General features: G+C 31.9%; 1 protein-coding gene across 1 annotated transcript in view; it reads left to right on the forward strand.

Annotated features, from left to right (window-relative positions):
• LOC129233725 (uncharacterized) overlaps window positions 1–15,069 on the forward strand; it is a 45,415-nt gene extending 30,346 nt beyond the window's left edge. The window contains exons 5-8 of the mRNA XM_054867702.1: window positions 188–239; window positions 4,506–4,577; window positions 9,891–9,971; window positions 14,764–15,069. Of these exons, the coding sequence (XP_054723677.1) occupies window positions 188–239; window positions 4,506–4,577; window positions 9,891–9,971; window positions 14,764–14,805 (247 nt within the window). The 3' untranslated portion in view covers window positions 14,806–15,069. The remainder of the gene's footprint in view (window positions 1–187; window positions 240–4,505; window positions 4,578–9,890; window positions 9,972–14,763) is intronic.
• Window positions 15,070–15,292: the final 223 nt, after the last annotated feature.

Here is a 15,292-nt window from a genome sequence, read left to right on the forward strand (position 1 = left end):
ACTCTCCGCTTCAATGAGATAAAATCTGCTTCAAGCTCAGTTATTCGCTATTCCGGATAGATGAGTCCATAGCAAGGATGAAACTGCAGTCTCTAAATGTGATAACTCGGCTATCGGTACATTGCATGTAATGCTACTTTTGTTTTAGTTTTCATTTATTCTATATTTTAAATCATTCTCTTTTCAGATTCACAAAAGTTAATTCTGCAAAGCCTCTTTCTTTATCAAATGCAGCAACTGTGAGTAGAAACTTTAACTCCAAGAATGTTTTTGTATAATTTCAGCATCTAACAAATTGATGCATTAAAACATCACAATGATTGGTGATACTCTGTTTCATATACACTAAGTGTCCAAAAAAAAGTCGCGTTCAAATTTTAAACGTTCAAAATTTTGGAAGAAGGTGATTTAATGAGTATTACAGATATTTGCATAAATCTTTGCTCAATGCAAGCTTAAAATTTGTGCGTTGCACTAGAAGACTTTAGTTCAAAGTAAGCATGACTGGAATCGGTAGTTGTGTTCGAAGAAGTGATGTAACAGAATTCAAAAAGTGGCAAATTGTTGGCCTGTACCAAAGTGTGACAAAATGCAAAGACATAGTTGAAATTAGGGGCATAGGATTGCGAACTGTTTAACGCATTATTAAAAGGTGGAAAAATGACAGAGAAGCTACCTGCTTGCGACATCTTTGTGGTCCTAAATCCATTTCTGGACTAACGTGACCTCTGTTCTCTAAAGCGATTAGTGAAGAAAAATTGCAGGAAATCGACCATTCAACTCACAGCACTCTTCAATGAGGAAAGTAAAACAATTTCCAAGCACACAATGTGACGAGAACTTCAAAAATTGGGACTAAGAATCTGTGTTGCAGTAAGGAAGCCACTTGTGAGTGCCATTAAATCGAAAAAGAGACTGCAATTTGCAAAAGATCATAAAAATTAGACTGTTAATGATTGGGGAAAGGTCATGTGGTCCGATGAGTCAAGATTTACGCTCTTTCAAAATAAGGGAAGCGTCAGGGTTTGAAGAGAGCCACATGAAGCAATGGACCCTACATGTCTGGTTTCCACTGTGCTCTCTTTCGTAGACAATGTAATGATCAGGGGTTGTTTCTGTTCATCTAGACTACGCTCGGCTGCATTTTGCTCCAACCAAATAAAGTCTGCACTGTACCTTAACATCTTGGATGGTCATGTTGTGCCATCTATGGACTTCCTGACAGTAGTGGTGTATTCCAAAACGATAACGCCAGAGTACACGGGGCTACAATTGTTAAATCTTGGTTCGATGAGCAGTTGCATCATTTCAACACATGATTTGACCACCACAAAGTCCAGGCCTCAATCCAATCGAGAATCTGTGGGACATACTCAAAAAGGATTTAAGATCACACATCACACTTCCTTCATCTATCAAACGTTTCGGAAACCTCTTGATGAAATTGTATGCCAAAATAAAAAGTTACTGTACAAAAACTCACTGAAGCAATGCCATGGCTAGGGGTCGAAGTAGTCCTATATATCCTATATTTCCTATATTTTCAAAAAAAGCATCAAAATTGTCCTATATTTCCTATATTTTTAAAAAATGTCCTATATTTCCTATATTTTTCAAAAATGTCCTATATTTTCTATATTCCCTTTTTTTACCCTATATATCTTTTAAAAAAAACAGTAAATAAACTTTCTGACATCGGATTTTTCGCTGAAAGTACTTGCCCAAACGAATTTCAAATTAAAAAATGCAACTGACTAAATCCTGCAACAGGCATCTTCTCTCATTGGCTACAGCAATGTGACATCACTCTCTAGTTGGTGGAGTTTCGAGAACTAAGTCTGAAGTTGGTTTTAGAATTTTGCGTTTGGGGGGCAACAGCCGTTTGTTTTGTTTTCCATCATGGGGGTTTTCATTTTTGTTGGTATAGGGGCCTTGGTGGCCGTGTGGTTTTGCCAACTTACTTTGTAAGCAGAGAGGCGCAGGTTCGATTCCCGTCTGTAGCCATGAGTGTTCTTTTATTCCTATGTAATTTACATCTTTCATGTGTATTGTCCTGGAAATAAAATATGGAAAAAGGTTGTGGATTATTAGAGGTAAAATCTTCTCCGCTGAGAATAGCTATATACCCCAACATGTGTTACCATAAATCAAATCGAATCAAATCATTGGTATATTTTTGTGTTCAGTGCATTTTCTAATTGGAATTTTCTAATATTCTTTTTGCAATCTTTTCTTTTTGTAAAATTTTGGGATCATCGAATGTTAGTTCCTTATGACGTTAAACGTAGTTTGTTGTATTAAGTGGAATTATAATGGCGAAATCGCATCGCTTAACACAATTTCGTGTGGAGTGGTTGAACCAGGAGGACATTAATTGTACAACTTTTGGTGCATGTGCACTAAAGAAAAAGATGATTTTACCGCTTTTTGCCGTTTTTTCAACTGTTTGTCATTTTGCAACCATTTGAGGCAGCATGCTAAAACATTCAAGCTTAAAAAAAACTCTGAAAAACGTCAGGAGGATCCTCCTCAAGCTCTGTTTGTTCTTAATAGAAGTGGTAAAAGGTTCAGTTTAGATATAAATCAAATAATAGTGGAATTTGTACTTGGGTCATGAGTAAGGAAGAAAAATAAAAATCAGCTTTGTTCAAATTTTGTTCGGTTATTAAGTCTATAAAGTACACTTTTTTCAAAAATTATTCTTTCAACTACAGGAAAATCATTTGAGATGTAAGTTATAATTTTGTTTTTTTTTTTTTTTTTTTTTTTTTAAACAAAAACATTGATAAGAATAACTAAATAATATATATATGTATTATTTCTTTTTTTCATAGCAAAATTATTCATATAATGTGTCCTATATTTTTTGTGGAAAATGTCCTATATGTGATAAGTCGGTCACTTCTACCCATGCATGGCGTATGAAAGTTGTAATACGCGCAAAAGGTGGTCCAACAAAATATTAAGGCATGCGACTTTTTTTTGGACACGTACTATACATTTAACTGCTGCATTGATTAATATTTTATGTTCATAAAGGTCAAAGTTAGTGGTCGTCACTGGCCACAGGGCTTCTAAATGAAAAAAAATGGCAATTAGAATGTTATTTGTCATGAGTCTTTAAAAAGCAAGCCTTTTTTTTAATTTACGAGATATTTTTGATTTAAATAGAATTTTCGAAATTTAAATCTATTTTAAGTAGTATTTGATACTTACAAATTAAACTGTTCAAGTTAAATCCCTAAATCAGACAATTCTTCTGTTACATGAAATACACCGCCAGCTCAGTCATTTCCAGCCGAGGACTGCAGTTTCGGGCTTATTAGCACTCATCAGCCCGGCAAAGGAAAGTGACTGAGCTGGAGATGGAAAACCTCCTGGTGAGTGCTAATAAGCACGAAACTGCAGTCCTCGGCTGGAAATGACTGAGCTGGCGGTGTATTTCATGTATTTCTGCTTTAGCCCTGGCTATGGGGCAGTAATTGACTGAATTCTTCTGTTATATATAATGATTATACATGTAACTAAAATTGACCAGATAAGATAATTTTTTAATTTTAGCCACATTTGGTAACCTTGAACGTGTCCCATCGTACACATCTGAATTTGACAAAAACTTGTTACAATATCAAGTCCCAGCTCCAGTTGGGTTTATTTCCCAGACATTTTTTAACAATCAAAAACATCTTCCCCTTTTCTAAAAAAATTAAATAAATAAATTTTAAAATAAAGAATTATAATTAACTGTGAGAATAAAAATAATATGTAGCACTGAATTATTTTCCTCAAATAATGATTTTTTTTTAAAGAATCCTACAGTTAAATGCATAATTAAAAAAAAAGCAATAGCTTCTTGATAAATTCCATCAAAACTGAAAAGCAGTTTTTTTTCCCGTATGGAATTTGTATCTTATTAATATACCTATTTTTCTTCACTATTTTGATTTGATGGAAGTTAAACAGGATTGTATGATAAGTTTATTTTTGAATGAATAATTAAATAGCTTAACGCCTGACAGATAAAATATCCAATCTGATTTATTATGCTTAGTTTCATTGAAAAGGAACATGCTGTGTCATATATCTTTAGCAATTTCTTTTGATTTTAATTTTGATTGCTATAATGATTCCCCCCCCCCCCCCTTTCAGTTTCAATTTACTTCATTTAACAACAATATGAATCATTCTGTTTTCTTTTGTTAACATTGTTTATAATTAATATTTTTTATCGTTTTTTCTAATAAAAATACTCTGAACTTCATACCCATCAAATTTGTTCTTCTTAACTTTTAAAGTTTTAATCCTTAAGTTTTTTTTTTTTTTTTTGAATATCAACTGAATTTAAATCACATTGTTCAAATCAGATAGATTTAAATTGCTCAACCTTGGTATTTAGGTGTTTTATAATACATGTGTCATCTAAACATTTTATTTCATTGTTCTAATAATAAGTAAAGCATTTTTTAATGTGAGTTATAACTTTTAAACTCTTTTCCATTTTTTAGGCCCCTGATGTGGACACTTTGAAAAAGAGGGCAGAGAGGTTTGGCCAAAATGTGTCAACTGTTTTAAAACAGGTAAACGTGTTTTTTTTCCAAGAAGTCTTTTTGTCTAAAACATGTTTTTTAATAGAATAAATTCAGTGTTGTAAATATTGAAGCTTTTCTATTTTGTTCTTCAGTATAGAAGTACTTTTTTCATGAGCTTTATTTCTTATGCATGAGAAGATGTTTTCTATGTCTGAAGGACATGCATAAAAATGTGTTGCTCTTCATGTTGAATTTATAGTTGCATGTTTCTGCTAGAGAGCGAAACGCAGGGATGCACAACCTATGGCCCACAGGCCAAAAGGGCCCGTAAAGCCTTTTGAATTGGCTCGCGGCAAATTCTGAAAAAAATACCAAAAAAAAATTTTCCGAAAAATTTTTAAACACCTAATTTAGGTAATCTTTATTGATTTACCATTCTTGTTCTTCGATTTTGCTCTCATTTATAGAAACCACTTCCCAAAATTTGCACTTGCAAAACGGAGCATTGACAAAAATAGTGTAATAAAAACACCTCCACCAAAATGAAAATTATTAATGAAATATAATATTGATCTGAGTAATAAAGATCGTATGAATACGCCATTTTCGTAGCGATTCAGCCTTTGTTGGTCCATTTGTCTGCTTAGCTAATTTTGGCACATTTTTAGTGATTATGTTGCTATTTTATAGCATCTGCTTCTGATTTGTTATTTTTCTGATTATTTCCTTAGTAGTTCATAGTACAAAGTTTACTGAGCCAAAATACAAGGCTCTTTTTTGTTATCTTGGATTTTTTAGCAATCCCCCTCCTCTCCCCCCCCCCCCCTAACAAAAAAAAAGGCATTTGAAATAGAATTACTTTGAAATTTCCCAGTAAAGTTTTCATTGGTTCCTTTTTGCTTATTATTTGTATTACCTTTAAATACAATTCCTAACAGATTTTTAAAAAATATTAAAATACTTAAATACTTCTTTTTTTTTTAATGCTATCACACTGATTTTTAAAAAAAAAAATAACAAAAATAAAATGCAGATATTAAATTTTTACGAAGCTTGTCACTAAGATAAAAATTGGCCCCTTTATTTATTTGTTGCCAAAAAAACTTACTTATTTGGATACAGCTGATTATACCACTGTGTTAAGCATTGCGTACATACATCTACAAACGCATTTGTGTCATGAATTTGAGCAAGCCCAAAACTAGGTATTTTGTTTGCTTTGTTGTGGCCTTTTGTTTTGTACCTTGCTACAATGGCAGATTTTCATTTTTTGCCAAAATCTGCATAAGTGCAAAAATTAGCTATGTTTTGTGAAATTAAACGTATTATCTCCAATTGCAGTGCTATATACATTGACTGCCCCCCCCCCCCCCTCACTTTTTAAAGTGCCCCTCAACATAATCAGTTCTTTTCTTTGTGGCTCGCTGTTTCAAAAAGGTTGTGCATCCTTGAACTAAAAGATCATTCGAGGTCTTGTGGTTAAGAGCCTCTCATTCCGACCCTGTTTTATTTTGGGTAAGTTATGCATGTGGTTTTTCTTTTAATTTGCAAAATTTCAATATTTTCAATCTTCAGATTCGCAGAACCCACGTTATGGTTATTCCAGTTCAGTTTTAATAAAAAAGATGTAGATATTTAACAAAAAGGCCATTCTTGTAAAAAAAAAACTTGGTGCTTTCGCAAATCATTCTTGATTATTTTTCTACTGTTTAGGAAATAAGTAATATAGTGTACTAATATAGTAATGTAGTACATATGCCCTATTTTTCCTTTTCAAGCTTACAAACTTTTGATAGCTATTAAGAGCTCACAATTACAAATTTTCGAAACAAACTGTAAGAAATTCCGAAACAGTGTCGAACTTTAAATGTGCATGAAGTTCAGAAAAATTAGTTTTTACTTTTTTGTTTAATTTTGAAACATGGTATATTAAAACATTTGTTTCATTAATTACACTGGAAAACAAGCCAAAGATATTTGGCATGATGTTTACTTTTTCTAATGCAGTTTCTTATGCTGATTACAAATCTGAAAACTATTTTGCTCAAGCACATCAGGTTTTCAAGATGTCAACAAAAACATATATTTTTCAATTCCTTTTCATTTGACTTTTTTTTAATGGAACCCCGAATTTTTCCATGAATTGTGAATATTTCAGCCCCCCCCCCCCCCCGAAATTTTACTGCCCCAATCGAAATATGTAAGCTACAATGTTATTAAAAATGTTAGTCCCCCTTCACATTTCCATTATTATGCCTCCACTTTATATGAAGCTGGAGCCCGTAAAGAACTTCGTGAAGGCACTAGACAACAACTCAGATGCTTTTCGGCACCTATCCAACAAGTTTCCAGAGTTGAGTTATGTGAAAGTGAAAGAAGTCGTGTTCATGGTTCCACAAACAAAGAAGATCATTTACTTACTCAGCAGTACTGAAAAAGATGCATGGTTAGCATACAAGTCTGTTTTAGTGAATTTCCTTGGAAATAATAAATCTCCTGAATATATAAATATTGTGAAAAAGTGCATTACTGCATACAGGTTGTTGGGTTGCAAAATGTCCCTCAAGATTTATCTCCTCAACTTCTTACCCGATAACCTAGGTTCTGTCAGTGAACGTTACATGGCGAACGTTTTCATCAGGACATCTCAGTGATGGACATGGCCTGATTTAATTGTAAGCTTGTGAAGCTCAGGCTTTGGGGCCTCCAAATATTAGAAACTTTTTGTTTTACATACATCTTTTCAATTCTATTGAACTATAAAATTATAATAAATATTTTTTGTTCAAGTATAAGTTTAAAAATTTAATTGTTATTGCTGACTCTGTTTCAACAAAGTTATGAGTTTAGCGGAAAACAAACTCTCGCCCATTAAGTGAGACAATTATAAGGAGTGACATCTAGCAGAGAATTAGATGGCTCACTTGTCTTTCCATGTTAACACGGAACTCACCATTAGTGCTTATGGCATTTATTTTGTTTCTGTTAATTTACAATATTTCAAGATGTTTGAATCTTTTGTAATTAATTATTTATCTAAACTTCAAGTTATAAAAGCATTGATACAGAAATTAAGTAACTTCATAACTTCCTTTTAAGATTGTATGACTATAAAGGGCAGCATATAGCCATGCAAATGCCAAGCTGATGGGGGGGGGGGTGTAGGCTTCTTTTTTTTTTTTTTTTGAGGGTACGCCACTGCTCTTGGGGGGATGGAAACCTCTGTAATGACGAAAAGAAACCACATTCTTCAATTGTGCAATTTTAAGGGGGCACCACAGGTTTGTTGTTCTTTCAGTCCTAAAATTTCTAAATCGAGCCCTGGTGATGAAGTCATGCTATCAGAGTCGATGGAGTGCAGTAATGTTGGCTGACTACTGCTGGTGCTTCAGCGCAATTCCAAAAATGCTCAGCACAAATACTACATCCATGAAATTCAAACCAAAGTATCTTTAAATTGAGGATTATTTTTGGTTATATTTATATAATTTATATGTGTGTTATACCTTAAACTAGATGCTATATAGTTTATGTTAATTAGTACTCTATTAAGCAATATGTTCTCTATTGTAACTTGTCTACAAGTTGTTGGCCTTGATACAATGTTAAACAAATATAAATGGTTAGTGTCAGAATTCTCAAAAACGGTGGGTGTTAGGGACAAACGGTTTGCATATTTTTAATCAGCATGTCTAGATTGTCTTAAAACAAGGTGTTAGATTTCAAGATATCCGCCAAAACTCTGTTTTTTTTATCAATGTTATTTTCTTCTTTTTAGTATTGTGTATCTCAAATGTTTCATTTAATTTTAAATATTTCAATCAGACAATGACAGAGAAGTGTTAGATACCAAGATATCCGCCAAAACTTTTTTTTTATCAGTGTTATTTTCTTTTTAGTATTGTGTGCCTCAAATGTTTCATTCAATTTTAAATATTTCAATCAGACAATGACAGAGAAGTGTTAGATACCAAGATATCCACCAAAACTTTTTTTTTTATCAGTGTTATTTTCTTCTTTTTAGTATTGTGTGTCTCAAATGTTTCATTCAGTTTTAAATATTTCAATCAGACAATGACAGAGACAGTTAAATTGACAATGACCGAATTCGGTTAATTTATTCAGTCAATAAAATTAGCTTCAAAACTAAACTATATGACAAATAACATTGTGACCCTAAATAACATCAGCTTTATTTACATTTTTATGTGCAACATTAGTTTAGTGCAAGCAGAATGTTGTAATCTGAAGATTTTTTTCATACATATATTTCTCTGCAAATGATTTGAAAACACATAGCCTTTTACAAAAATATACCAGAGATGGGCCAAACTGAAATTAAACATGCCTGCTAAAAATGCGTCTTAACCAGACGTTTTATTTGCATTTTGTCATGTTCCAGCACTTAAATTGAAAATTCGCCTATCTGTAATATTCCTTGCATATACTAACTTTTATTTTCTTGCATTGTTATCCGATTCTGAACTATCTTCTAAGTCTCTAGCTCATAGGGAAGTCAGTCAAAAATCAATATTAATGATTCCACCCAAACATACATGTTTCAATCAGAGTTAATAAAAACATGGTAAAATTAATAAAATAAAAGCCTTTTTGGCTAATTAGTGGAACTCTGCCTTTCCAATCTTAAAATTAGCTGAATTCCAGTGAAAACTGAAAGCTTTTTTTCCTTCGGTTTTTAAACATTCATAAATATGGTAAATGTAAATAAATCATCCAAATAATATTAGAAAATTATTAGCTTCTGCAGAATAGAATCAATAGTCATTGTGCTGCAGCTGCCGTTTTGACCAGATGTTGAGCACAATTGCTTAATGTGTAAAAAATTTGCAAAAGTTGAAACAGTGCTTTTCAGCCAATATTCATTGTAAAATTACAAAATTAAAGAATTTAGTACATTTTCGTAAAAGTTCATTCCTATACTACCTATTGCCATTTTATGCTGCATCAATTAATGTCTGATGTTTACAAGTTCAAATGAAAATAACTGATCAAAAGGGAGTGAGAGAAAGAGTGCAAAAGTGTGAAGTGCTTTTGTATCAAATTCAAGTATTCATGTGCAAATTAACAGGAAGAATGTGTGAAGTTCAGAACTCAATTTAGTGTGATTGGGAGTCTAATTTTACCGGTGTGGGGGGGGAGTAGTCTATTTTTAGGGCCTTTTCTCAAAAAAGCTTGATTTTTCAACTCGTTTTCTCCCACCTCGCGACATTTTCGAAACTTCTCTATTTGTCATTTATGCTGTGAACTCTGAATAAATTGATTTAATTTTCTTTTATTGAAAGCACTGTTTAACCTAGTTGTTTTTACTCTTTTGCTTAAATGTAAATTTATAATTTTCAGATTGAAGAAAAAGAAAAGCTTTTAAAACGCAAACTAAAATTTGGAGCCAATGTCTCGTCAACTTCTAGTTTAGATGATAAAGTGAGTTCATGCTATGCTTGATTATGTCTTACATAAGCTTATAGGAATATAAATATTTTTTTGCTTGGGTCAATCCCTTATGTGTTTATATTCTGTAACCTATAGTTTTAAATTTGCAAATGTTGTTTATTAAATGTTCAAAATCAAATTAGAGTAAAACATTGTTCAACATCCTTCAAGGGAGTGGAGTGAAACGACATCTAATGGAAAATATCAATAAATAACTTTCATTTTTTAATGCAAGTTAATGAAAATATAAGCTTTACAATTCTAATAAAAATGTTTTATATAACTAATATAAATCATTCTGCTGTAGTTTAAAACTGAAAACATTTACTGAAGTTTTCAGTAAAACATACCTTATAAGTGAAGCATAACTTGCATATCTCCAGTAGTAATGTAATTATATCAAAATTATGTGGTATGTGTAAATACAGACATTTCTCTAAAAATATATATTATAGTAGTTTGATGTGCTGATAACCATTCTGCCCTCCTAACCCTAATGGGTGTATCTCAACGTTTTTTGCAATTGTATTTTTTCGCTGCTAAGGAATGTTTGAAAGGTAACTCATCTTTTTCCTTAGCCTAAAGGCTGTTCTCAATTATAAACTGTCAAAAATCACTAACACAATTTGACGTATCTCAAAAATATCATTTCCTAAACTAAAAAGCAGTAATACGTGAAATACACCGCCGGCTATAGGGCGGTAACTTACTGAATAAAAAGCAGTAGTCAACCCTCGTTTATCGCGGTTAATTCGTTCCAGACTTGACCGCGATAACTGAATTTCTGCGAAGTAGGATTCTGTATATATTTTTCTAATTAGAGCGCATAAAACTTACTTACGGCAATTTAAATAAGTTTTTATCATAGTTAGAGCCCCCTAGACATGAAACAGCACCCTTAGCCACCATTACATTTGTATTACTTAATATATTGCACAAAATATGAGGAAGTTAGATACGTTAGACGTAATAGATATCACATTGTTAATTGTTGGGAAATAAACTACACACACACGCGCAGTTCTTATAATCTACTACTAATCTATGAAAAAACCTCAACTTGTTCAATGAAGAATCAATTGCCCGTTAGTGACCGCAGGTGCCCCCGTCTTGCTCTACATTTACGTGTACAACTTAAAGAGCTAGTACATTGTTGAACACCATTTACAGATGTATTTATCACCTAGTAAAAATACAGTGATTTATACTTTCCAGTTAGTGCTTGACAGTTAAAATGGGATAGCGATTCCCTACACTTTCTTCCACGATTTTATACCTCCACTCCCTCAACTAGTACTACTAGCCCCTCAGACCTTACTTAAAAGCTGACCTCACTTAAAAGACATATACTTTGTTATTCTTTTGTAGAAAAAATTTTACACGAGCGCATAAAAATTTACTATATTTGAAAAAAAAAAAACGCCATGTAGTGAAGCCGCGAATTTTGAAGCGCGAAGTAGCGAGGGACGACTGTGTCTCAATTTCCTTAGTAAAAGAGGCGTAACTCAGGGTTGCGCCTATTTCGCTTACCATCAAAAACAGAAGTTCATTGAAAATCCTTGGCACTAAAGGCATATCTAATACATACAGTGGCGGCTCGTGGGAGTGGGCTCGGGCCCCCTCACTTTTTTAAGACAATAATTTATAACTTGTTATTTATTTTCCCTTTTTTTATGTGTACGTGCTTGAAATTAAAAAAAAAAAGGATTGTATCGCATTTTCCTGTATATAATCCACAGATTATCTGTTACAAAAGTGAAAAATTTATGATTTGCGGGTCATACACTGTCGCGGATTATCTGTGTTTTTTTCCCTCAATACCAATGCATTGAACTTCAATAGAATTTACAGTAGGATTCGCCAAGACCTTTACCCTACTTGTATGTTGTTTATTTTACATATATTGAATGTTTTTCTCACGCAATTCAGGCTATGTAAAATAAACAACTTACAGTAAAGGAAGAAGCCTTCAATTGTACAAGATTAGATCTTTTGCTCCTGTCTTGACTCTTTATCTTCAAGTAATTAGCGCACTATAATGACAGTTTAGCGAAGAAATAGTTATTTTTTAAATTATTTTTATAATTAGTTTTGAATATACCTTCTTCAAGTTTTAAATTTAGTTGCTAAAATTGTATGTAAAATCAAAACTCCATTTTTTGCATCATATTTTCCGCAGATTATACAAAGATTTTTTTTCTCTTCAATTTTGGAAAAAATTCCAGGGGAGGAGAGCTCCAGAACCGCTCCCTGTAAAAATCTTCAAAGTTTGTCTGCAAATGTTTTATTGCTTCAAGTAATGCATCAAATTAAAGCTAGAAACATGAGGTTTATGAAATAATAAAAGAAAATTTTCACAACAGTAACCTTTTTATTATTTTTTTGAGCCTAAAGTTAACGTAATATAACAAATTGTATTTAGGGAAAACATTGTACAGTTGGCTCTTTGTTTAACGACTTTCAAGGGACCACAAAAAATCGTCCTTAAGTAGAAATTGTCCTTAAATAGAATGCCTTTAACACTATAGTGGAACATCTGAGACCGTGAAAAGCCGTTGTTAAACAGAGAGCCAACTGTATTTTCTTTCCCCCAGGCTTACTATTTAAAGCAGGAGAATTTTGTATGTGTGTGTATATATTACTATTTGAGACATTTGTCTATCCTTTGGAACACTTTTTTTTTCATAAAATATTTAACAGAATTTTTAGTATAAATAAAGTTATAAGGTCTCGCTGTCGCACCGTCACAAAAAAGATGCTTAAGTTACCATAGCAAATGCATTCATCCATGGAAAAACATGAAACTTTCCAAGGTTCTAATGTTTGCAGATCTGTATAGAAGTACAATGTTTAAATTTGATCAAATATTTATTCTCTGGGAAAATTGGGTGTGACAAACATTTGTGACAGGTTTGACAAAATCATTGGGACAGGTGTGACAGCATTTAAAATAGCTTTTAAAAACTTTCTAAATGAAATAGAAGATTAAACCATTCTATTTCTTAACAAATTAGCATTGCAGTTAAAAAAAAAATGAAAATCTTATAACATGACAGATTTGAATTAGGTTGTATTTCAATAATTTTTTGGTTATTAAGTTACTTTTATTTAATTCTTCAAACATTTCAAAGGAGTAAAATAGCGTTAAAAGAAGTAAATAATCAGTTGCAAATTTCCATAACTACTCTGTTTTTTTGAAAATGCCTCAGTCTAATTTTTTTCATGAGATAAAAAGTAATATCGGAGACACTGGAATTATACAACAAGTAAACTTTGCCCAAAATTATGGCACAGGTTCTCAGGATGCAATATAAAATCTCATTAACCAATTATCACATTTACAAGTTGCGCATGGTTAAAAGAAAATACAATTTGCTCCCTTATGGAAGTAAGTTACTGCATCATGGCAAACATGCTCCATGGGACCTTTTAAAATGCTAGCATAACTGAGCTGAAAATGGAATTGTCTTAACCATGAAAAGTGAAAATATGTTCTGATTGCTGTAGAGCTCAATAAAAAATGATGTGTTAACAATCAAACTAGTGCTTTTTTCTAGGAGAGGAGATTTTCAACTCACATCAGATTAGAATTTTTTTACCTTTTTGTATAGAATGCGACAGTAGTCTTATTTGTAGGGGCTAAATGCAGTCAACATTGTCAAATTGAGTTAAGTCAAATCAAACTGCTTTTTATTTATTTAATTGTGCAGTGAAGATAAGAATTCATCTGTGTATTGAAGCAAACACTATCTGAGTGAATATCATCTGCAAGTTGGAATTAATGAAGAAATGAAGTTCAGAGAAGTGACTATTACTTTTGGGAAAGCAGCTGTGATAATGTTGAAGCTGAACAGACTGCAAAGTTTACACTGTAAAATATAGCTATCATTGAAACTCAAATGCTATATCTTACTCCCAGTCAGATTATATTAATTATATTAACACCTGATGTAGCTTTTATTTTTCTTTTCACTAATCACCACAGGCAATGCAGTACAAAGCACTACATTATTTGCTTTTTTTCTTATGAAATGTAATTTTTATTCACTATTGTCAAGTTTGTCATCTGTACTGATCACTATTCTTTCAGAAATTGCTCATCCAAGGAACGAATTTTCTCAGCACAAAAAAAAAAAAAAAAAAAAAAAAAAAAATCCTGTTTAGTAAAACAATTTAAATTCATCATAAATATCATGTATTAAGTTTCATTTGAATGTATTTTAATGGTGAAAAAAATGCTATAGTCATGAAACATTAAAATATTCACAGGAATTTCTAGAAATATGAGTGCAGTTGAAAACTCGTGTCTCGCAAACATCACAAGATTTTGAACTTAAAAAAAAAAAAAAAAAAAAAAATTGAAAAGTCCTACAGTTTTTCTTCAACTCAATTATTCAAGTAAATGCATAGTTAAACATGATTAAAATACTTTGTTAGTATTTGGTAACTGATTTAGTGCTCAAAATGTTGGTTTAATCAGTAAAAATAGTGTCTGAATGTCACACACGTCACAATGGAATTTCCTAAAACAAAACTAAAGCATAACTACCTTCTCTTTTTGTCAAAAAAATATCAATGTAGTTTGCAAAAGAATGTGCATTTTAATCCTGTTTGTTAAAATTTTAAATTTTACCTTGTTTATTTTATTCCTTTTTTTAGTATCAGTACTTGTTTGGTGGTGTATAAGTTTCAGTAGTACACTCATTTCTTATTTTATAGTGTACATTATTGTTAGTTATTTGGAAATTCTAACATTTTGACACTTTTTTTCCCTCCCTATCAGACAAAGAAAATGAAACGTGCAGAAAGATTTGGATTGTCCTGAAGATACTCCTTTTCTGTTGTTACATCATGAACTTGTAATTACATAAGATGACTGTAGCAACATTTGAATTTTAAGACTTGTAATATAGATTTTCTCCCTTCTATACAAAATCCTGCTTTCATGAACTTCTTACATCCTTCATCAAATATGTTGTAACAGGAGAAAGTTTTTCTGTTATCAGTATTAAATTAAATAAAATATTTCAAAATGCTTGCTAATTTTTGATGAAAATAAATCAGATTTGCTATCTGTTATTTAATTTTATTTATTGCAGTTTATTATTCTTGGCATAAATTCATAATGTTACTGAATATTTTTTTGTTTAAAAATAAACCCCAAAGCTCGAGAAATAGTCCTTGGATTCACTTGAAATTCTTACAGAGCGTTCCTTTTATGTAGAAGAGTGCCCATAACAATTTTTTGTCCTCAATTCTAAGCATTTTACAAGGATTAATTAAAAAACATTTATGTGTGACTAATGATTTAT

Source organism: Uloborus diversus, unplaced genomic scaffold (genome assembly GCF_026930045.1).
Source record: "Uloborus diversus isolate 005 unplaced genomic scaffold, Udiv.v.3.1 scaffold_661, whole genome shotgun sequence".
NCBI classification, from domain to species: domain Eukaryota; kingdom Metazoa; phylum Arthropoda; class Arachnida; order Araneae; family Uloboridae; genus Uloborus; species Uloborus diversus.